Raw genomic sequence first — 23,576 nt, forward strand, 5'->3', positions numbered from 1 at the left:
GGTATATATAACTTTCTAAATCAATAAATGTTATTGCTAGTTGCAGGACTTAGATGACAATTTTTTTAAACACTGTACATTGTGCAAAAAATGCTGTCAAAACATTGCAATCCAAATATGTTCAGGAGCAATTGTGTCTTAAGGAAAACTTTGCCATGATGAATTTCAAAAATCTTTCAAATATAGATCACATCTTAATATAAAGCAAAAGATGCAGTCTTGAAGTTCCCCTACATAGCAGACCAGGGATCAATGATTTTTGACAATTGTTATTATCTGAATTCCAAAACACAAAAGTTCATCAAGATCACTCAGAGTAATACAACAAAATGTTTTCCCTTGTTTTCTTTAACAAGTATTCATCACCTAGTTGGCTGATTTTGGTTTTTTGCCAGGAGTTTCAAATTCATTTTGGGCGAGTTTGTTAAAATACTACAGAGGAAACGCATCAAAGAGCCATATTCAGGTCTTAAAACTAAACAAAAAGGAAAAAACAAAACAAAAAAATCAGAGCTAACCAGTCAGGCTTTCTTGGTGCCAAGTTGGCCAGGTCCTGTAAAATAAGCAAAAAAAAAGATAGTTGTTGAATATTTTTACAAGGAAATGCTTGCCATTTTACATTTTATATAGAGAAGTAAACATTCAAATCAGCATTCTCCTTATCATTTGTAGGGCTAGTGTTGCAAATTGTAGTTAGTAAATTTTCCTTCTCCTTGTTTTTGAAACTTACCTGTTGGGTGAAGTTTGATTCAAATTTTCTCTATCCTCCATCCCAAAAATAAGCCATAAACAACTGATAAATTAACCTCCCATACTTCTTGATCTCAGGGTGACAGATAGTAAAGGATCAATATTACAAATGTACATGTTGAAGGAACATAACAAGTACACTGCCCTTTAAATCTCAAGACATGTGTTCATTCTATGTTAAGCTGTGGTTTTCCTTACCACTTCTTCTATAACTTTGTCAGCCTTTGCTTTCTCAAGGTGCTCTTGCACTTCATCTTCAACTGTGAGATAAAATAAGAGCCCAAGACACAAATATCAAATGAGTTCTAAAAAGGAGCTGTATCAGTATTGCCACAATAAAAAAATACAAATGACTTGAAGAAAGCAAAAGAATTCTGATATCAAACAGTTGAAAGAAGAAAATACAAAGGCTTATACTTTGCTTTGAGTCTGACAAGTCAGTTTTGTATTGACCAATCACAATAATGTTCAGGACACATAAGAAAATCACTAAACCACAAACCTATTACCATTTTCATTTGTGGCTTAGTTTTCTGATGCCCAATTGGGTTTTTCCTTTGAGCACAAAAGCATTCATTATTATTTCTGATGTTTACAGTTTCTGAATTTTGCCATTTTGAACCCAGAAAAAATAAAAATAGAATGGTACCAATGAAGAAGATTATCACAGATTGTAGTCACAATCTTGTAAATTTTAGGCTAAATTATTCTCAATGAACAAACAATCATACAGTTTTTTAACGCACTTAATTCCCCCCAGCTACATTTTCTTAGACAATCCCTTAAAAATACATGCAACAATAATTTTTCAGGTCAACTGGCTGACGAATCAAGACCAATTAGATAAAGCATCACCAGGATACAATTGCCACATGTCAATATTCATTTATCCATTTAATACTTGGAAAATATCTGACACAGAAATTTCTGATCAAGGAGGAAAGAGACCAGAAACACCACACACAGCTAAAATAGTAGAAACACACCTGAAAGAGGTTTTGTATTTGGTATTTTCTTTTCTTTCAAGGTCTCATCACGAGGCAGATAGTTTCTAAACTTAATCAACCTAGTTGGAGGTCTATAAAAGAGTTAACAAGAACTAAGATAATCAAACTGTTATTTTCTCGGTTCCATGTCGAGTCTTACAACTTTATTCATTACGAAATCATTATAATTTATACAGAGTGCGAAGCTCATGCTTATGTTAATTGCATAGTTGTGCATGCTGTGCAAGTGCAAAGGTGACAATTACATAGTGTAACAAAACAGTGATGTAAGACCTAAAAAAGAGTGCTAGAAAAAGAAAAATATGCGTAATGATATATAATGAAATCACTGTTTTTAGATTCAAAATGAAATGGAATTTTAAATAATGAAACAAGAAAGAAAAAACTCGATCACTGTCATTCCTTCTTTAGCCCTCCCTATACCTGACTTCTTTACATCAACAGCACAAGAGAAGAGTTGACCAAAGTTACTAAGGATTTTTGTATACTGAATAGTTCAGATTTAATATAACTCTTCAGGCAGTTTGAAAACCAGTATCATTCGCTCAGTTCGATTGATTATTTGAATAAATTCTTCTGGGTATTACGGTTTACGAGAAAGAGACAAAAATTGTATGATAACATCTTTCCCGAAGCTCTCCTAGACGAGACAATCAACAAGGACGCCTGATCTACAAAAGTACTCACATGAGTTGAGATGACTCTTCCAGAGATCGCTTCTCTCCTCTCGTGGAGTCGCTATCGGTAGAAGTCTGTTGTGAGGAATAGTACAAATTAAACCGCCGTATTTGCTTTTAGTGTGAAATTCAGACTCGTAAAATGTAAAATCTTAAGTCTTAGATCCGTTACTGTAGATGAATGAGGGATAACAATTTGTGATAGTTGTTTAATTCATACTGAGAAGAGAAATATTAGAAAAAATAAAACTTTCATAATGTATCAAGCACCTGCTGCTCCGGTAATCCACTTTTGATTCGCATGGCTTTTAACCGCTCTCTTCGCCTGAGAGCTTCTTCCTCCAGGCTGCCCTCTACAGCCGCCATATTGACTTTTGAAAACCCACAAAGTCTTATGGGATTCACCAGAGCTTCATGGGAAATATTTTGGCCGGTCAAAATATGGCGGATGTCTGGTAACCAAAACACATTAAAATTAAGAACATAATTCCCTCCTACAAGTAATATTTATTCTAAAGAGATTTACGAGTTAGTTGCAGAAGACATACAAAATGGCTTCAAGTGATACAGTTACTCTGGTAAGTATAGCTGCGGGAAGGTGACTTGAAAACAACAATTTGACTGAAGCGTATATCTTGTTGCCACGGTTGCCATAAGCTTATTTAGTTGGAATAAACGGCAAATGTATTTTTTTTAAACTTGGTTTTATTTTAAAGGCTTATATTAACTACTACTGTCGCGAGAAATACTACAGACATCTGCAGAATTCGTGTCTGGAGAGCTTGAAGAAGTATGGCAACGATCCAGTATTGATATTTTGGAAGGCGTTTGGAGTTTTAATGGAAGGTGTGACTAATTAGTGACTTATATGATAACATACATGGTCTATAATTGTCTCAGCCTTCATGAATTGGCTGTATTTTCCTTGTGTGTAAATTAAGTTTTTTTCGTCATTTAAGGAAGGAGACATCAATCATGCCTGCTGATTTTAATATTCAGAATTTAGGAAGATAATCAAATTTAAAGTGTTCCTTTTTTAAAGGTTATTTTTTGAAAAATAACCTGTCTGCTTAGCAGTGTGCCAGTACTAGGTCATAGGTTGTCACATTACTTCAATCCTCCTGGTAATTAATTGATCATTGTTTGTGCAGTAAAGGTATCTTGGTGACAAAAAAGATTTTAAAAAATAATTAGTACTTCAATGTGTAATATGAGGAAGGTGACATTATTTAAGTGGTTCATCAGGTGGAACATTTTAAAAGACCACTGATAATGAAAGACAGGAAATGTAAATTGTATAAAGCCTAGGCTAGTATAGTTGTAGATTGGCTTATTTGGGTAAGACTTTCACACAGCCCCTTACTTCATTATGCATTCAGTTCTTGGATAAAGAAAACAGTAGAGAAAACAATAGACTGTGCAGAAATCTTACCCATATTTGATACATACACATAAAAGTTAAAGCTTTAGTAGATTTTGTTGTGAAAGGATATAATCCAGTAGTTGAAAAATCTCTGCTTTCATTTGTCACCACCATGACTGACCATAGTGATGAAGTCTAATTATTTTTCCTTTTATTAATCTCAGAGAGAGCCTCTGAGGCAATAAGGGAATTGGAAGTAATCAAAGAAAAGCCTGATGTCCTACTTTGTGCCACCATGGCACTCATTCATGCACACAAGAAAGCTAAACTTGTTGACAGAGAAGCAGTTCAAGAGCTGGAGGCAAAACTTCGTCAGGATAGGCAGTCATGCGGTGAAATGGCATTGTTTTTTGGTGGAATGTTTCTCTGGCATACAGGACGGCATGACAAGGCAAGAGAGTATGTGGACAGAATGATCAAAATGGCTAGTAATAATAAAGAGGTAATCAACAAGTTTGTCAATCAATGTCTTGCTCTGTTATGACACTGGCATATATTCCTTTGTAACAATCTTTGCTGAAGAAGGGAACTGTGGCAGTAGATTTATGAAAGTCACTACTATTGATTTTAATTTCAGGGCCTTCTTTTGCGTGGTTGGATTGACATAACCAGTGGAAAGGACTCCTATGCCAAAAAGAGCATCAAAATGTTTGATGAAATACTCAGTGGGTTAGTGGTAGATAGTTAAGAAAGTGCTAATGTGGTACTAGTTCTACCATACTTAAGATGATTTCTGATTGACCACGTATAGCTGTTGCATATTCATCTGTTATTCTCAGCTCTTCTTTCAATTGATCACACTTCTTTTTTGAATTTTTTTTTCTTAATTTCAATAGGTCTGAAGTTGTTAAAAATCTGGATGCTTTACTTGGAAAGGTCAGAAAAGTAAACTAGTTTTTAATGCTAACATGCAGTATTTTTTTCTTGATGAGTAAGGAGGGGTATTCTACAAATCCTGCAATCTGATTGGTACAGAGTTCAGAAAGTATTCTCTCATCCAGCCCACTCACACTGGGCAGTATCTTATCCACTGTATGGCCTGTACATCACTAGCTTGGTTGTAAATTTATGTAAATAAACTTTGGTTCGCCAGCTGGGCAGCATTTTTAAGCAAAGACTTTTGTCACAACCTTTTTAGCCAATAAATAACTTATCAAATTTCTCTTCTCTCTTTCTCTCAAATTTCTTTGGTTTTTCTGTAAAAATTGATTTCCAAATGAATTATTTTTGTGATACCAAATGTATTTTTCAGATGGAATAAAAGAAGCCAAAAAACAATTTAAATTGATAATCCTTCTCAAAAAGCAACTCAGAAAGTTAAAACAAGAGGATTTTGCAGTTAACAATTACATCAATCAATTTGTTTTTTGTAAAATGTTGAGCAAAGTTTTGAGTTCTAATATTAAAAATATACTTTTGCTGATTCTTTGCAAGTCCCATGAATTTGGACATATTTTTTACATTTCACAACAGAAACCCAAGTAATTAGATGACTTAAAGTTGCATTAAAGTTCCCTAGGATTTGCTAGAATTTGACTTCAGTTTTTCAGTGGAAGAGAGTAAAAATTTACACATGCCATTGCAGGAAACAAACAAGCAGACTCTCAAAACTTCAAAAGTACATTTGAATTTATGTACAACTTTATTTTCTCTTTTATCTACTTGCTCAAAAATTGTTCTTCATATGGAGGATCTTGCCATAATTGCAGCCCTAAATCATTAGGGGTTCTTTTGGAAAGCATTTTGTTACGTGTTAGAAAAAAATTAAAATGTTAGAAAAGGTTGTGATATTCATTGTGGTGAATAACAATAAAAGCTAAGTTTTCTGTTTGTCGCACAATGTAGTCATGTGTGATGTAGATCACAACGTTTCGACTGCATACTGCTAGTCTTCTTCAGACGATGAGGTCGACTGGTCATGTGTGATCTTATAAAGCATGATGCTCTGCTGTGATTAGTTGTTTTTCAACAGCTCTGATTGGAGCATTTTGATCCTTACTGTACATTCTGTGATTAGCTCCCTCAGCAGTCCACTGTCACATGGCTCTCCCATTGTTATGTCTTTTGATCATGGGCATCCAAGCTTCTGGAATTTCTATTCCACTATCCCTTTTGATATTGTTAGGGTGAAGTCTTATATGAATTGCCTCTTTGACCCTGTGCGTGTAATAAGGGTCATGATCAATAAACTTTACTTCGTTCCAGAGTGGCTTGTGTCCGGTGTAATTGTAGGCATGCTCTGAAATGGCAGAACAACAAGGATCAAAATGCACCAATCAGAGCTGTTGACAAACAATTAATCACAGCAGAGCATCATGATTTATAAGATCACGCATGACCAGTCGACCTCATTGCCTCGAAAGGTTGCAATCTACATCACACATGACTACATCGTGAGACAAACGGAAAACTTAGCTTTTATTAATTAAAATGTCATTTACCATCCTAGGTCAGTCCATATTGGGACAAACTGTGCCCTCTGTCTTGAGTATCAAGACCTCAGGCACAGTTTTTCCCAATATGGACCTCCCAGGTGGTGAATAACATATATTAATTGTTTGTGGAAGAACACTGATAGTTGCATTGATTATAGTTTTTTTATGCACCTTATTTTCAAGTAAATCATACACTTTCACATTGTCTATGCACTTATACATTTGAATTTTCTTTGTTTTTTTTCCCATAAATAAATGAATAATGAGAAAATAGATGGAAAACAATGTGAAGGAAAGATAAATGACTTTTCCATACTTTTGGTAAAAATTAAGGTAGATTTTTTTTCTTTATACATGATAAAAGGCAAAGTACTTAGAGACAAAAAATAATTTCAGCGGTGCACTGGAACTCATCAATCAGGTAAGTATGTGTTTCAAATTTTTTTAACAAAGCAATCATTTGACACCACTTTCAACTGACCTATTCAATCATTAGTAGTAATAATAATAAAATAATAATGATAACAATAATTTGATAATAATAACAACAAGTTATTAACACCATTTCCAACAAGTAGCTCTTCATCTGTTAATAACTAGCTACAATTAATCATTCACAGTTAAAACAAATTTAGGAAAAACTATAAAAAAGTAAATAAGAAGATATTTGTTCCAAAGTTAAATAACTAATTTTTGCAGTGGTTTAAGTGGTGAAATTGTCATAATAGAAAGAAAAGGACTGCTCACAATTACTTTACTGCTGAAGAAATTTGTTTGCTGAAGGCAAAGTGAATATTGTTGAATGGTCCCTGAGACAAAGTTGAGGGAGTTAATTACTATAAAATATTTGTGGATCCTGAGTAGGATAATTGTTTTGGTATTACTATGAATAAATTAATTTCCAGTTGAGTATCAATAGTAATCTAGGATCAGTTGGGTTTGTTTAACTTTGCTCTGCAACTGGTCCAGAGCACTTGTGCCATCCTCTCCACCAAACAGATGCAAAACTAAAAATAACTATAACTTGGTCATTTGTATTGTCCCACACTGAACCAGTTAGCTTTTTTTCAATTTTGAGTTCTCATTGGCTAATAATAATGTAAACTTTGTTATGATTGGTTGCTGGGATTATTTTGGATTTGGCTTTTCAATACCCAATTAAAAACTACCAGCATTTGCTTTTGTTTTTTCCTCTATTTTAAAAATAAGTCCTTGAGTGGTATAATCACCTTGTTTGGGAGGAAGCAAGATTTTTTGTGATCCATTTTTTACACATATCAACCAGTTGAACTGTTTTTACAGGCTGTGGTAGGATATCCAGACTTCATACCTGCTCTGATTGAAAAAATGAAGCTACAGCTTGCTCTGCAAGACTGGGACCAAACACTGGAGACAGCTCAGAGGTAGACAAGAACCAGCAGATAATATAATATGCATCTCTTTGGTGGAAAAAATGTATATAATCATTTAATTAGGGATCCTAAATTATGTTCCCTATAGGGCTTCTAAGTACATGAAAACTTGTACAATGCAGCTATATGCTTTTCTCTCTAATGATTTGAAAATATGTTGTATATTTTAGAGTGAAATTAAAGTAACAAAGGAGAGATTTCAAAGATCAGTCTGTGTGTCATTTGTTACCATGATTCAGTTATAATGATTTATCTTTTAGAGCCCTGAATAGTAGCAGAAACTGTATAGAAGCACAGCGGATGGTTGTTCTCTACACACTGTGTCGAGATGGAAAGTATAATGAGGTGAAAAAAGAAGTTCTTACTTTATTTAAGTTTTTTATAAAAAAATGAATCTAAATACTGACTCACTAGTCAGAGTTAGTGGTCTACCATTAAATTGGTAAGAAAGTTAGGTTGTTCTTAAATAGATGTGACATCTTTGTTTCAGGCCTCAGACAGGCTAGGAGAATTAATTCAGATGGTAGACAGATGTGAACCAAGGAATTCTTATCTATATCATGATTTGTCCCAAGCAGTCAGCAGACTGGTATGTTACTACTGTATATTGTTTATCAAGCTAAACACTTAGAAATTTCTATAACAATAATTTCTATTCTTTGTTAAATCATGAATCTCCCTCCATGTATTGGTTGGTGGTCTTGGCAGAGGAAAGCTGTTACAAATTTATTGATAAAATATCATTTATTACTGCTGATTTGATTATAAATAATATAACTGAAAGGTTTCTTCTCTAGTTAAAATTTTAATCTTCCTTAATTTCAGACACATCATTATAACATGTTCATATACAAAAACAAAAGGAAAAACTACAGTTCCAAACCAAGCTAAACTTGAAAACACCCACATGTCATGGGAAAATATACTTGTACTGAATTTTTTGTAATCCTTCATCTGACTGTATGCACAAATAGAGACCTAGAATTTGTCAAACCCTGCCAAAAATATTTGATTTTAGTTTGATGCTTTTGCAAAGGTCCTGTAAATATTTGATGTGCTTGATAATGAAGAGAAGTTTTTTTCAGTTAGTAATTAACACATTTTATTGTTTTCAGTGTGGCAGAAATGATTTAGTGTTGCAACAGACACTGACACTGGTGGAAAGAGCTCAATCACTTGCTCCTAACAGTGCAGAGTTTCAGACAGAAGTAAGTACATGTACATGTGAGTAGTTGCGGTTAAGGCAGCAGCTATTATGGGCTATGCTGTATATCTAATGTACAGTTTACTTTTGTGTTAATTGGAAGAATTTCATCCTAAGTACCCCTAAAAAGTTCTGCATGCACAGTAAGTTAAAAAATTAAAAAGACAACTGATTTTGAGATAATGATCATGAGTGCTCTTAGGATAGGAGATGAACTTTCTTCATTTGTCTCATGATGGAGTCACTTTGGATGTTGATTGCAATATTTCAACTGCAGTACTGCAAGTGTTCATCAGGTGATGAGGTCTATTGTTTACATGTCACTATTTGTAGCAAGTTGGTTCACTGCCATTGGTGCATTTTGATCCTCATTATTATTCCAGTTGTTAGATGGTTTTCCCTCATAAGTCCTCATTGATCGGCTGTTGTATTGTTTGATCATGGGTATCCAAGCTTCGGCAATTTTGATTCCACTATTCCTATTAATGTTGTTGGGATGAAGTCTTATATATGGATAGCCTCATCGATCTGTCACCTAAAATGTGTACCAGTGGAGTCATGATCAATAAACTTAACCTTGCTCCAAATAGGAATATGCCCCATTTTGTTAGCATTCTCTGAAACCACAGTACGAGAAAACTGTATGTCTCTGTCATGTTCCTTTATCCTTTATACATTGATCTCCTTGTTTTGCTGATATACACTTTGCCACATTCACATGAGATCTTGTAAATGGCACCTTCTTGTTTCATACTAAGTGAGACCTAAGTGTTGTGTCAGACTTGAAAATGGTCCATATGCCTTGATGTTGTAGGCAGCAGCAAAAAACCTCAAATACACCCTCTATGTAATGGAGAACTGTGCTGTTACCCTTGTTGTCTTTGCGAGTTTTCATATAAATGAAGAAGGATAACCATCAGAAACAAGTATTGATGACATTCAAGTGTTTCTTTTCCTTAGAGGTAACTGACAGTTTCATTGTAAGGTGTTTGGCTCACTGGTATAGATACTTAACAATACCACACTTCACTGACTGAAGGTGGTGTGAATCATAGGCTAGGTACTGGTTAGTGTGGTTGGGCTTTCTGTAAACTGTGGTAGTGAGAAGACTGTCTGAGTCCCTTGTAACTGTTGTTTCATGAAAAGGAATGGTGTTATCTTTCTCAATTTCCATGGTAAAATGAATAGTAGGCTGTTGACTGGTTAGATGTTGTAAAAAGCTGTTGACATGGTCCTGGTCTGAGACTGTGAAAGTATCATCTACATATCATTTCCAGATCTTAGGTTTGTAAGTCGCTTTTAATTTGCTATCCCCTGTTCCTCAAATTCTTCAATGTAGATGTTAGCTATAACTGCAGAAAGAGGGCTTCCCATAGCAGCTCTGTCTTGCTATTCATGAATCCATCTGTTGTACTGGAAATATGTCAATCTTAAGACGAAATTCAAGAGGTCGGCATTTTGTGTAGGTGTTAAATTTGTGCGGGTAGCAAGATCAGCATCATTCTCTAGTTTTCCCGATGTGTCTTGAGCTGCACCCTCAATAAGTACATTTGTAAACTACAATTCTATGTCAAAAGATACCATGACCTCATTATCATGTACTTTCTCATGACTGATGGTTGACATGAGGTGCCTAGAGTTAATAACTGAGTAGTCTGACTTCCCTGTCAAGGGGGAAAGGATATTGGCTAATAAGTATGCTGACAAATCATAAGCATGATACAATTGGTCTGAACGGTATGTTGGGCTTGTGTATCTTAGGTAAGCTGTAGATCCTAGGTGGCTTTTTGTGCCTAGGTTTGATCTTCTTGTTGATGGTTTCTGATAGATGCACACTTTGTTTCAAGCTGAGAAGCTCGTCAGTGTGTTTACAGCTTAGCTGGTTGGTTGGGTTTTTGTTGAGGAGATGGTACAGACATGTTTCAAGTAACGTTTTCATTTTGTTGAAGTATGTGTTTGTGTCTAGGACTACACTAGTGCAGTCTTAGTCCACTGGCAGGATAGTGAGTGTCGTCTTGTTTTAGATTCTTAAGGGCTTCTCGCATATCCTTAGTGATGTTAGACTTGGGTGGTTTGGCCTGTCAAAGGATACTGCTTACAGTTTGTCTTACAGTGTCTGCTTGCTCTGAGTCAAGCGTTCTTATTGCTGACTTGACTTTGGCAACTTTTTCAATGGCTGGGATGTTGGATGGAGTTTCTGCAACCCTTTCTTTAGTAATGATACCTTGGTATTGCTAAGGGGGTGTGAAGATAAGTTAATTACCAATTTGTTTTTGTCAACTTGAGGTGGTGGTCAACATTAGAAACAGCAGAAGCTTGTTTCCCGTGGACAAGTTTCAGAAACTTGCATTGTTGTCTATCTTTAGTGGTGTTAAATATTCTTTGGGTATTAACTCTGATTTTTTCAAGTATTTCACTGGCCTCATCTGCAAAAAGAGCGGCTGTTATGCTCCTAGCAATAGACTCAGTCTCTTTTTTCCCATCTCCCTTAGCTCTCTGAGTTAGTCGTATTTGTTCCCTAAGGAACCTTTTGAAGGCTAGTTCAGCTACTCTACAAGCCCCTTTGGTTGGTACTGGTGGTGGGACCCAAAGGTCTCGAGGAATGATAGGTATCCAGTCAAGTTGCCAACGGTTCAACTTGCCAAAGCCAGCTCACCAACGTATAAAATCAAGTAGAAACGTCGGCGAGTTGATTTCCAATCCAGTACAACTTCAAGTGACATGATGAGTCTTTACAGTGTTGTTGTCACACAATAACTCTGTAGCATCTGAAGCTTTTTTGGTCATTGGCAATGTTCACCTCGCTTTATTCACCTTGAGATCCTTATAAGCTTTGTTGGAAATGAAAAGAATTGTTTTTTACTGACGATCTTGTCCAGAAAGCCAAGTTTTCTTTAAAAAGTTGTTGTCACACAATAACTCATTTGCGTCTGAAGCTTTTATAGTCATAGGTAATGTTTACCTTGCTTTATTTGCAATGAGATTCTTATAGACTTTGTTGGAAGAAAAAAAATTGTTTTTTTGCTTAAGATATTTTGCTTTTCTATATGTTTGACTTCTAAGAAGTTGTACTGGATTGAAGACCAACTCGCGGACATTTCTACTCAATTTTATATGTCGGCAAGTTGGCGTTGGCGAGTTGAACTGTAATTCAAATGATATGGCTCTTAATACACCTTGCAAGAAAGGTGAGGTGGTTGGTATAGTGAGTGAGCTTGTGTGAGCATCACTCATGGCTCATAAGTGCTTATATTGGTCGATATTTGTGTTTACACGAGAGTATGTAACATGGTTGAGATGGTTAAACTTTAGGAGAAAAAGTTCACTCAAACGTTTGTTGCTTAAAAAGTCAAGCCAAATAAATGGGATAAAACAAAAGTTTAGAAAGTTCAGTGCAGCCATTTTTGCTCTGCTCTCCATCCATAGTTGTTATACATTGCTATAAATTGGCATATCAAGTGCCTTCCATTACTGCAATATGGTTTACCATAAAGTGGCTTTTGAGTGGAATGTGTAAGGTAACAAATCAGTAGTAGCTATGTTTTGGCCAGCACCCAGCAGGAAGGAATGAAATACTGTACCAGTATATCACTGGGTTTTGAAACTCAAATTTTGGAAAAAAAAATTTTCTTAGAAAAAATTGAAATTAAATCATTAGAAATACTGATTTAAAGTTTCTCTGTAATGTTTTGTAAAGTCATCACTTGATCATTTCACTCTTTATAATCAACAAAATAAAACTGCATTGAGCTCAAACCCAGACTTCTTTATTTGGAGTGTAGCATGCTAACCAATAGACCACCATGTGTCACATTGAGTGTAAATGGAATTTAATTTGGTGTCTAACACAAAATTTTTTAACTTTGGGTTCACAGCTTGGAAATCAGCTCATCTTATGTCACCGCAACCGAGAGGCAATGAAAGCCTTCCGCACTGCCATGAAGCTTGATGAAACAAGTGTACCAGCACTGACAGGTGAATGATGTTTCACTTCGCATTCATTTTGAGAAGGCCATTTATGAGTATCAATTTATTCATGGAAGTAGACAAGGATTTGTAAGAAAACTGTAACTATAGACTCCCTACAAGTGTTCAGTATACCATTTAAAAAGCAAAAGGTCAGGATATTTATTCCACAGGTAGGTGCATCAGTGGCTATCAAGGAGGGTTTCATTTTGAGAGAATTGAGGTGGAAACAGGAAAATGAAAAACTTACAAAATTTACCAACCACCAAATGTGTTAGGTATTCATCTAGAGTGTACTTTATTTCAAAGCTTTAATTAATGGCTCAACTTAGGCAGATGCTAGTCGTGCATCTCACATGTATTTCACAAAAGCAACTGAAAAAGTTGTAGGCCAGTGTGGTAAAAAACATTCTTGATGAAGGGTTTATGAGACAATTTTATGACCTAATAAACATTGACAAAGGCTTATTATGGCAAACATTCATGAAAGTCCAGCAGATGATGTTCACAAAGTAATTCAAGCATTGTGTCTTTTGTGTCAGGGATAATCAGGTGTCAGCTGATAGATGGACAGCTTGAGGATGCTGAGCAGCAGTTAGAGTTCCTGAATGAAATACAACAATCTATTGGAAAGTCATCTGTAAGCTGCCTGTAGTTTTAACTGGAGTGTGTTTCCAAAAATTCTTGATCTTTGGATATTCTGTCTTGACCTCTATTCTTGTAGCAAAAACCTCAACAATTTTGCTGGTTGTTTTGCAGTTTAATACTAGATTAGATCCAGATGGTTTTAGAGTATTACAGATTTGTCATGTCCTATTTTGAGATGGGTTATTGAACTTCTTTAACAAAGAACATCCAAAATCACCTTACTGTGGTTAAAATTATTCTTAAGGGTAATTTCATTTTCACCCATAGTGGCTATTTGAATCAAGATGAAACCTGGCATGCAGTTATTCCTATTAAATGGAGCAAATATGAAAGCAATTGTGTTTCCACAGGAGCTATCATACCTGAGTGCTGTACTTCAAAGGCAGAAAAACAAGCCAGCTGAGGAAGTCATCACCCTTCTAAATGAAACCATTGATGCACATTTTTCCTCTCTTAAGGTTAGATGAACTAATGGACAGTGTAACACTTGAAGTATTGTCATTGTAAATAAAATTGCTTAGTAGATGACTCATTATGAGTTGTATAACTGCTAACAATTTACTGATGTAAAAAATTTTTGTCAAAACTCTTGAGGAAGCACTGTTAGCTCACTGGGAGTTGTGCATATATATTCTGCAAATGAGCTGCAATCAGACAGATGCTGGGAAAAGATGACCGCATTCAGTTCAGTAGCTTGTGAAGTTATATAATAATTAACCTATTTTGAGCTTTAGCTTTTAGCTTGCAGATTTTTAGTTTTTGTTGCTTTTGTTTTCCAGGGTCTTGCCCTTGGTGTAAAGTATTTCTACTGCTTGAACCCAGATTTTCTTCTTCAAGTGATTAATGACTACCTCATATTTGCTCCCACTGAAGTAAGTTTCTCAACCATAGAATTTGTGTCTGCAGATTGCTGATACATGTACATAATATGTATAATTGAATAGTTAAGTTTAATTTATTGGATGCCTTTACAGTGAAGGTCAATTTGAAACACAGAAAAGCCAAAATGGATATGGATGAGCAAAATTTTTGAGAAATTTGGTGTCCTGAAAGTTGGAGGGCCAGACTCCAATTTGAAGGGCCCGGTTTGCTTTTTGGCAAGGTCTTTCTGTTGTTTTCTTGGCAGAGACGCTTTGGTGGATATTTACCAAGCTGTGAAGTGGTGAGGTAAACATCCACCACTTTCACAGACACTGTGGTGAATGATTGTTTTAGTATGTACCACACAGATACCAAAAAATGGTAAATAACATTTCTCCCAAAATACTGAAAAATAGTCGGAAATTAAACTCTTTTTGTCTTTACAATGATGTAAATTGTCTTTACAGCTGCTTGGAGGTGAATGATACTTGTTATTCACTTCTGCACAGTCAGCATGCACTAAAAGCACCATTCACTTGTGTGGTATGTACTAAAACTGTTTTGTCAAGTTTCTGTGGCAATTTGCCATGGAAACCTAACAAAACATGTAGGGATAGCCCTGCAATGGACTGGCATCGAGTCCAGGGTGGAGTTACTGTAGTTGTAAATGTCCTAGTCATGCCATATATGCCACTAAAACTGAGGTAAGGTCCACTAAAATGGGACATTTCACTCATAAGCTGACTTTGCCTTCATCATATGAGAAGAATGGGCAAACATGTCCTAAAATACAGTAACCTTAAGCCCTTTTAAAGTTTTTGATTGTGGTTCAAACTGTTGTCAGGCTCAAAGCCCTGGTCAGCCTCCTCCTCCACTTCTCAAACGCTGTGCAGCTGTGTTGGATCCTTTGACAAAAAGTGTTCCTGGATTACTGGAGGGCTTGTACCTAATGGCTAAAGTCAAGTATTTATCTGGTAAGAATTTGATTGTGCAAAGGAAAACAGCAAAAAGATTTAAAAGAAAAGAGGCAAAAACAGTGGTAATGGGGTGGAAGTGTGGCAACTCACTAGATATTATTTTTGGTTGAATGAATTTTATTATTTGTAATTCCATCTCACTCGGTTATAACAAACTGTGTGTGGTACATTAAACCCACTACCTTATAACCCATGAATTCTATGGACATTGTGCTTTTCTTCCAGGAGAAACTGATGCTGCTAAAGCCATGCTGACTCATTGTTTGGACCAAGATCCAACATTTTCTGATGCACATCTTTTGATGGCCCAAGTTAGTTGATGCTCTTGTTTTTTTAAGGGTATTTTTGTAAGACCTCTGGAACCAGGAAGTAAAGAAAATATCACTTATTGTGGTAAATCAGAATTTTGTATTGGTTTAGTTAGTCTATAATACATTGTCTGAGGGGCTTCACTTTTGGAGTACAATTAACTCATGGTCATTACAAAAAAACACATCCCATATATAGATGAAAATCACTAGGTTTGCATAATTCTGTGAAGACAGTTATAATGCATGCATTTTCTAAACAGTTATGACACTTTTCTTTTTCCGTATGCTATCAACAGATTCACCTTCTGCAAGGTAACTTCAAACTGTCTGAGCAGTCACTTGAAGTGGGGCTTAGTTACAACTTTGAGGTGAGCTTGTGTCATGAAAGCATAACATTCTTAATCAGTTCCAATAATCTTTACCACTTCATGCGTGCACATGTAGCTACTACATTTGTTGCCATGTTTAGGTTTTTGGGAAATATAGTATTGTTGTTGCAAATCTAAACCTTGAGTGAAAATGAGTGTGGATGGGGAAAATGAAAGCTTTTTATAATTGGAAAACTTAAAATGACTACTACATGGAAAACATGTTTTATCTTCAATTTGGGTTTGTTAGGTGAGGAACCATCCACTATATCATTTGATAAAAGCCCGAGTGCAGAGAAAGATGGGTCATCCAGAGGAAAGTGTTAACACCATGCATGCTGCCATGAATCTTCCAGGAGTTAAAAAAGCAGGTAATATTTGTTTGGTTAAGAATATTTATAGGTAGCAATGTTGTAAAACCTTTGCATTTCAGAGGCATTAGATGATAATCATTCACGTGGTTGATAAACATATTTCTATGATAATAAAAAAATTCCTTAGTTTGTGAATTTGGTTAACCCTTTAACTCCTGTGAGGGACTAAGACAGAATCCTTCTTGCAATAGCACAACAATATCAGTCACACAAGTGATTAGGGATTGTTAGTTGAAATAAATTGAAATTCTGCAAACTGTGATGACAGGAAGAACTGTACAGCAGATGGTAGGAGGAATTACCAATAAAATCTTGGGAGTGAATGCTGTATGCATATCACTTTGCTTTTAATTCTTAATCAGCATTTTTCTTCTTTCATTTTTGTATATTTGTAGTCTCCAAAGCACAAGGCAAGAAAACAACAATAACTGCCAGTGATAGAGCTGCTGTATTCCTTGAACTTGCTGATGCACATATGGAGGCTGGACAATTGGTAAAGAAATTTTGAACAAACACCTCGCCACATCAGCAAGTCTCTAAGGCTCAATTGATCTATCCTACCTTTTACTTTGTGTTGCTTGACATTTAGAAGCCTTTTGTCCACTGCATCAAATTGTACTCATATACTGTGATGTTAAGTCACAGTTCACCATAGGTTGGAGGTATTCCTCTCTAGACTTCCACTTTGTGATTCTATAAAAAAAAAACATTCAATTTTTTTGTTTTTTTCCTCTTTTCTTTGTAGCATGAGGCTACTAAAGTCATGCAGGATGCTTTACATGAGTTCACTGGCACCCCAGAAGAAGTCAGGTAAACTGAGAAGGCATAAAACAACAACAAAGAAGTAATGATTGATACTTTAATTTGAAATTTGGTTAATATCCAGAGTTATCTCACATAAAGGTGGGGATTTTTTTTTCTGTTGTCAGGATTCAGATTTCCAATGCAGACCTTGTGTTAAAGAATGGTGATACAGAGCAAGCCTTGACTATACTTAGACAAATCACTCCACAGCAAAGGTTTCTAAGTTATTCTTTAAATTTTGAAAAAATGTATCGAATAAACCAGTAGACAAGTGTAATTTCTTTGATTTTTGTTATTGTACAATGGTGCCTTCTATATAAAGTGTTTTGTGAATAACTTAAGTTCTTGAATTTACAATAAAAAACTTGATTCATTTTCAATTTTTATAGATTGAGTGGTTGATATCTTAAGTAATTTATTTTCTTTTCTTCTGGCAGTTACTACATCAAGGCAAAGGAGAAGATGGCAGAAATATATTTACATCATCGCAAAGACAAGCGATTGTATGCAAGTGTTTACAGGTCAGTTTTCAGTCCAGGCTCACATAATCACCAACCAAAAATTTCATTTGAAATTGTACTTATTAATGTTGGCTGTAGTAAAAGAAACACATGTGAATTGTCTTTGAGTTATATATCACAAATATTGGTGGTTTCTTTATTTGTTGTCTGTAATTGTGTTAACTCTTGAGCCCTTTTGTTTATACAAAGGGTTTTCATGTACGATAGGAAAACTTCCCTCTTTTTATCCAAAATACTTTTTTTCTTGTCTATCTTTGATCTTTGATTGTCCTGCATGAACTAGGTAGAAAAAGTGAAAAGTAAATGTCAATGAATGAATTTTAAGAAAATGCTATTTGGATAGCATGATAGCAAGGTATATGATGTCTACACTCTTGTAAACAGTTTTCACTACAACTAGGAATTGAAACATATTTGAATGTGTGCAGTAAACCTAAATATAAATCTAATTTAACATACTGCAGGGAACTTGTTGATAAGAACCCTAGTCCTCACACTTGTCTGCTGTTGGGAGATGCCTATATGAGTATTCAGGAGGTAAGCTAGTAACCTTATTTGAGAAGCTAAATATGTCGGCTTTATGTGGATGGGGAAGAACTTTTGTACTGTGAAAGTTATTAAGCTTTTTGGAAGAATGTTCTATGGAAATACAATATTGTATCACTTGTTATCATGTTTTTTTGTCACATTAAGCCTGAGAAAGCCATTGAAGTTTATGAGACAGCCCTGAAACGAAACCCAAGAGATGGAGCATTGGCAAGCAAAATAGGACAAGCACTGGTGAAAACACACCACTATGGCAAGGTATGGTATGGGCAGTTCTCTTGGTGATGGCTTTAACAAAAGTAATGAAAGAGAAACGGAAAACCAGTTAACGGAAGAAAAAAATTATCAAAATGTTTTCAGTTGTAAAACAATATGGTTATATTGCTGTGGTTTGATGAGAAGTAAGACTGTTCCTGTTGTTGTTGGTTGTTGTTGTGTGGTGTTGCAGAATTTGACTTTGGAGCCATGAGAACATCAGTTACAATGCCTTAGTTTGTATTCAGAATTTTTGTGAGGTTAAATGCATGTTCTCACATTTTAACCCTTTAACTCCCAAGATATCATAAGTAATTCTCCTTACACAACATCTGCCCTATAGTTCTTGTGATGTTTAGAGAATTTGGTTTTGGATCAACTAATAATCCTCTTGTTAATATTTTTCTTTATTCTCATCACTTGCCTGCTTGGTATTTCATTGATATTGTGAGGAGAAATTCTGTCTTGGCCACTCATGTGAGTTAAAAGGTTAAAGTTCAAATGATTGTGATGTCAATAGTCACACTCTAGGTGTTTGATGGAATGATATGACTGGAAGGAGAACCAGGCTCCAGGATTAATATGATTTTCTAAATTCACTGTGGTTTGGGATTCCAAAGTGTTACATTGCTGTTCAAGAATTTCAGTAACTTTACTTAAAATGTGACATAGAATGCTGCCATTTTGAAACTGATTAACCTTTTTTTTGTGCATGACATAACAGAGTTCAACCTAGTTGGCAGGAAATGCAAAGTTTGGATCGCTGACAGCTACCACTTTTGTTATCATACATGTAACAACTTGTACTTAAAGCTAAAAGACAGTGCTTAGTCAAACAGTTTCCCAAAATTTAATAAAAAAAAGAAGGGGCTAGTTTCTGTTGTGTTATTGGGAAGTGGCCAGGTTGCTGACTAAGATTAAAAATGGCAGTTTTTGCAGTGCAATTCTGTCACTGTTAGGTAAATTTCTTTAGGGATGAAGAATGATTGTCTGAAGCTTAATCTACCCTTAGTGGCATGTTTGTACACAGTTGAACCTGTATCAAGTGGCACTACATTAATCGGTCTCCCTGTATTAAGTAGTCAGTTGTCAAAGTCCTGAAATTCTTTCCGCTTAAACACTGCAATTTTCACCTCTATTAAGCCATCACCACCTTCGTTAAGCAGTCATGGCCACCCTTGACTGAGTCCCAATGGCCTCCTTGTATTGTCTTCCACTTGTATTGAACGATCATTTACAGTGGAACCACTCAAATAAAGCTAAAAAAATCTTTCAAATGTATTTAATCCATGTTTGTCTCCGGAAATCAATGTTTAACTTTATTTTTCAGCAAGGTTTTGTACACTTAGTAGTCAATTATCCTTAGGGTTAGGGCTTTTTATATTTTTTTTTCAAATACCCATTTTGTAAAAAACTTGTATTACACAGTCAACCTCTAATGAGTGGTCACCCTGCCATTCCCTATTAGTGACCACTCAATACAGCTTTGAATGTATTTTTGAATTTATTTCCCTTATATGATTTGTATTATATGCTGTGTCAAGTTATCATATTTGATTCTGATGCTTTTTTGTAGGCCATAAACTACTATGAAGCTGCTTTAAAATCAGGACAGCAAAACTTTTTAAGGTTAGTCAAAACTTTGGATCACATATATAGGCTAGTTTGGTGGTTTATGCCATCTATGTGAATTATCTCCCTTTTGTTTTTCCTTTGCTAGGTATGATCTTGCTGAGCTGTATCTAAAGCTGAAAAACTATGAAAAGTCAGACAAGGTCATCAAGTTGGCTCTGGAACAAGAAAAAGGTAAACACCTTTAAGCCTGTTATTTTTTAAACCGTATTTCCAATTTTGATGCTAATGATATTGATTGAGTTCAACAACATGGACAAACTGAGAAATAGGTCACTTGACTTATTTTGACACCAAGAAAATAGGTTAGAGGTTTATAGGGATTTTCAAACTTACATAAATGTGTACTTAATTTGCATTGTAAGATGTGTCTGCATGAAATTCCAAGAAACAGTGGAGTAAAAATAGGCATGTAGCTGCTTGGATCTCATACAGTTATCCTATTTTGATACAAAAATGTTACTCTTGACTAGTAAATAATTTTCATGATAAATACTTGTGTTGAGAAGCTAAAGGAAAGGTGCACTTTCAGCTGTTGGCTTTAAATTTAGGAAGAGATTTCTTTTCTTTATCTACTGAGCATCTTCTTCAGAAATGCAATTTATTCCTGGTGCAATTCCTTTCCCTCCCTCTCTATTCTAATACAGCTAATGACCTTCCATCTCTGATGGAAGAGGCTCGACTCCTAGAGCTTCAGGCTCATGTTTATCAAAAGTCAGGCAATGCAGAAGAAACCCTCAAGACACTCACAAGGGCCAAGGAGGTTCAAACCAGGTGAGATGCAGTGAGAAAAGGTTTGGAAAGGGCCCTGCAAGATTGAGCAGTTATGAAATATGGAATATGTAATGCTGCAAGAGACTTTGAAATGTATGCTTACAAGTGTAAGTTTGGAAGCTACAAGCTAGTTGAAAGGAAACACACTGACTCTCCTGTCAATATGATGAAAAAGCAACATACACCAAATCAAAGTCTCTTTTTCTAAGATGTGTTACTCAATGTTTTGCATTTGTATGTACCAAAGAAATGTGTGAAATTGTTAATGAACAATTCCATTAACCTAATGTTCATCGAAGTGGTAGTAGCTTGTGATCCTTTGTAAATATTAGAAATAAAATCTCTGTATTTTAATAACACTTCCAGGGTTTTAAGAAGAGTCGGGGTGGAACAACCAGATGCTGTCAAAGCACAAAAATTGCAGGCTGCAAAGTAAGTTAAAAGTTTGTTATCTTTATGGTACCATCAGACCCTGTGGTGGTAGAATTGGAGAATGGAAAGAGTGACACCACTAACCCATTGAAACGTTGTTACTTTGCTTTCCAAATTCCAAATTCTTTTACTATAACAATGTACTTGATCCCATTTCCTCTAAACATTACATGTGTATCTCCCAGAGATACCAAAATGCCAAGTTTATTTTCAGAAATTCATTAATGTGTTGTAGGAAGCTGGACTTCTTTGGCATAAACTTACTTAAAAATTTCTTTCATGTAAAATTTGTTTTTTTGGTATGATAAAGAAGTGCAGACTGAAATGAGTGTTTCTTTGTAAACGGCAGTTGGCTTCCTACAACTCTTTTGTGAAAACAGGGTCATTTTTTGATAAGATCTATTTGTATTTTAGTGCAAATTAAGGCATCTGTCAGAGTGTTTAGGGGAAGAGGAGGTCAATTTATGTAACTGAAACTGGGTGCAATAGGGAACAATACTCAAACATAATAATTAACTTATTTCCACAACACTTGTTAATAATCACAAGCAAGACTTTTAGAACCTTCATGGAGCTTTAATTCAGGTTATTTTTAGTAAAGGTTCAAACAGTTGTTTCATTTATAGGTAAAACAAATTTCCTTAAAGCAAACAAACACATACCAGTCCCAGTTTTTTTTCAAAAGGTGTTGTGTAATCCCCTATAATATTTTTCCCTCATGGTATGCGTGACTGCACATTTATATGCCTCAACATATTGAAATATGCTTTGACAGAATCTGTGCTGAAATGGCAGAATTGTCTACTACTGCCAGAGAATTTGAGAAAGCCATAAATTTCTACAAAGAGGGACTAACATATGATGAAACACATGTACCAGTAAGTATTACAAACAGTTTTTTTTAGTCAAGTAATATCCGAGTATTAAAGTAAAGTGAAGCCTAGTTGTCAAGTTGACACTTACTTAACAACAATGACCGGCAGATAGATATAGAATGATAGAGATAGATGGTGAGTGAGTAACAAACAAAGTGCAAGACATGTTGTTTTCTTGTACTTGGTGACCGTCATACTCTAATCTGATTCTCTGTTTTGTCTTGCAGTCCATGTTAGCACTGGCCAGACTTTATTTGACTGTGGATGATTTAGATGCCTGCCAGCAACAATGTGTTCAGCTTCTTAAGATGGATGCTGAAAATGATGCTGCAACAGTGGTAAGTAAATCTGCTGTGTACAAAAAAACTAAATGCAGTAAATGGTTTGAACCTGGGGGTAACATGTTGCGACATGTTGCGACCTATTGTTTCCTTCTGTGGTTCTCCGACATACCAGCTGTCCATGTACCTAACGACAATACTACAACCGCTCACCGACAAATCCAGACGAAAACTACAATCCACCGAGGACTTCATTAACGCCACTAAGACTGTACAGATACCTGACGACTACAAGCTAGTGTCATTTGACGTGAAATCACTTTTTACAAGTATTCCACTTCAACTGGCACTACAATGTACTGAGACTGCTATCCTTCAATCTACCGACCCTCTACCGCTACCGACAGAGGACATTATGGACTTACTAAACCTTTGCCTGACATCAACTTACTTTCAGTACAACAGCAAACACTACAAACAGTTACACGGTACAGCTATGGGGTTTCCAGTTTCTGTTGTTGTAGCAGAAATTGTGATGCAGAACATCGAAGAAAGCGCCCTTTCTACTTGCCGACAGACGATACCACTTTGGTTACGCTACGTTGACGATACTTTTACCGCCGTACGACGCAACGAAATCGACGCATTCCACCACCACCTTAACGAACAAAACACTGACATACAGTTTACTAGAGAGGTCGAAGAAAATGGTAAACTACCTTTTCTAGACTGCTTGGTAAGCCGTGACGACAATTCACTACGGATAACAGTTTACAGGAAACCGACACATACCGACAGATTACTGGACGAGTCATCCTACAACCCGACATCACACAAAGCCACTACTGTCAGGACTCTTACCCGACGAGCGCAATTAGTATGTAATACGACAGACAGCTTATCCGACGAGAACAAGTACCTTAACCGTGTCTTTTCAAAGAACAACTACAGCGAAGACTTCATCCAACGTAACACTCACAGACCTACTACTACTACCAAAACTAGCGACAACGCAAGTTCTACGACCACAGCCACTACACCAA

The 23,576-nt window shown here is 35.7% G+C and overlaps 2 protein-coding genes across 2 annotated transcripts in view; one reads left to right on the forward strand and one right to left on the reverse strand.

The window, feature by feature from the left end:
• The window catches only part of LOC131778417 (coiled-coil domain-containing protein 12), a 3,979-nt gene extending 1,169 nt beyond the window's left edge, over positions 1–2,810 (reverse strand). Inside the window, exons 1-5 of the mRNA XM_059094828.2 lie at positions 2,705–2,810; positions 2,445–2,509; positions 1,737–1,828; positions 949–1,010; positions 519–553 (exon numbers count right to left, since the gene is read on the reverse strand). Coding sequence (XP_058950811.1) covers positions 519–553; positions 949–1,010; positions 1,737–1,828; positions 2,445–2,509; positions 2,705–2,800 — 350 coding nt within the window. The 5' untranslated portion in view covers positions 2,801–2,810. The remainder of the gene's footprint in view (positions 1–518; positions 554–948; positions 1,011–1,736; positions 1,829–2,444; positions 2,510–2,704) is intronic.
• A 63-nt stretch (positions 2,811–2,873) lies between these two features.
• The window catches only part of LOC131778409 (tetratricopeptide repeat protein 21B), a 28,524-nt gene continuing 7,821 nt past the window's right edge, over positions 2,874–23,576 (forward strand). Inside the window, exons 1-30 of the mRNA XM_059094812.2 lie at positions 2,874–3,012; positions 3,151–3,280; positions 4,022–4,299; positions 4,435–4,526; positions 4,694–4,733; positions 6,657–6,713; positions 7,595–7,695; positions 7,965–8,049; positions 8,195–8,293; positions 8,820–8,912; positions 12,784–12,883; positions 13,417–13,514; positions 13,873–13,980; positions 14,302–14,394; positions 15,228–15,357; positions 15,586–15,671; positions 15,968–16,039; positions 16,290–16,410; positions 16,809–16,906; positions 17,159–17,223; positions 17,343–17,432; positions 17,655–17,738; positions 18,203–18,275; positions 18,432–18,542; positions 20,116–20,168; positions 20,260–20,345; positions 20,819–20,945; positions 21,312–21,377; positions 22,153–22,255; positions 22,480–22,590. Of these exons, the coding sequence (XP_058950795.1) occupies positions 2,986–3,012; positions 3,151–3,280; positions 4,022–4,299; positions 4,435–4,526; positions 4,694–4,733; positions 6,657–6,713; positions 7,595–7,695; positions 7,965–8,049; positions 8,195–8,293; positions 8,820–8,912; positions 12,784–12,883; positions 13,417–13,514; positions 13,873–13,980; positions 14,302–14,394; positions 15,228–15,357; positions 15,586–15,671; positions 15,968–16,039; positions 16,290–16,410; positions 16,809–16,906; positions 17,159–17,223; positions 17,343–17,432; positions 17,655–17,738; positions 18,203–18,275; positions 18,432–18,542; positions 20,116–20,168; positions 20,260–20,345; positions 20,819–20,945; positions 21,312–21,377; positions 22,153–22,255; positions 22,480–22,590 (2,877 nt within the window). The 5' untranslated portion in view covers positions 2,874–2,985. The remainder of the gene's footprint in view (positions 3,013–3,150; positions 3,281–4,021; positions 4,300–4,434; positions 4,527–4,693; positions 4,734–6,656; positions 6,714–7,594; positions 7,696–7,964; positions 8,050–8,194; positions 8,294–8,819; positions 8,913–12,783; positions 12,884–13,416; positions 13,515–13,872; positions 13,981–14,301; positions 14,395–15,227; positions 15,358–15,585; positions 15,672–15,967; positions 16,040–16,289; positions 16,411–16,808; positions 16,907–17,158; positions 17,224–17,342; positions 17,433–17,654; positions 17,739–18,202; positions 18,276–18,431; positions 18,543–20,115; positions 20,169–20,259; positions 20,346–20,818; positions 20,946–21,311; positions 21,378–22,152; positions 22,256–22,479; positions 22,591–23,576) is intronic.

Source organism: Pocillopora verrucosa, chromosome 10 (genome assembly GCF_036669915.1).
Source record: "Pocillopora verrucosa isolate sample1 chromosome 10, ASM3666991v2, whole genome shotgun sequence".
Classification (NCBI taxonomy): domain Eukaryota; kingdom Metazoa; phylum Cnidaria; class Anthozoa; order Scleractinia; family Pocilloporidae; genus Pocillopora; species Pocillopora verrucosa.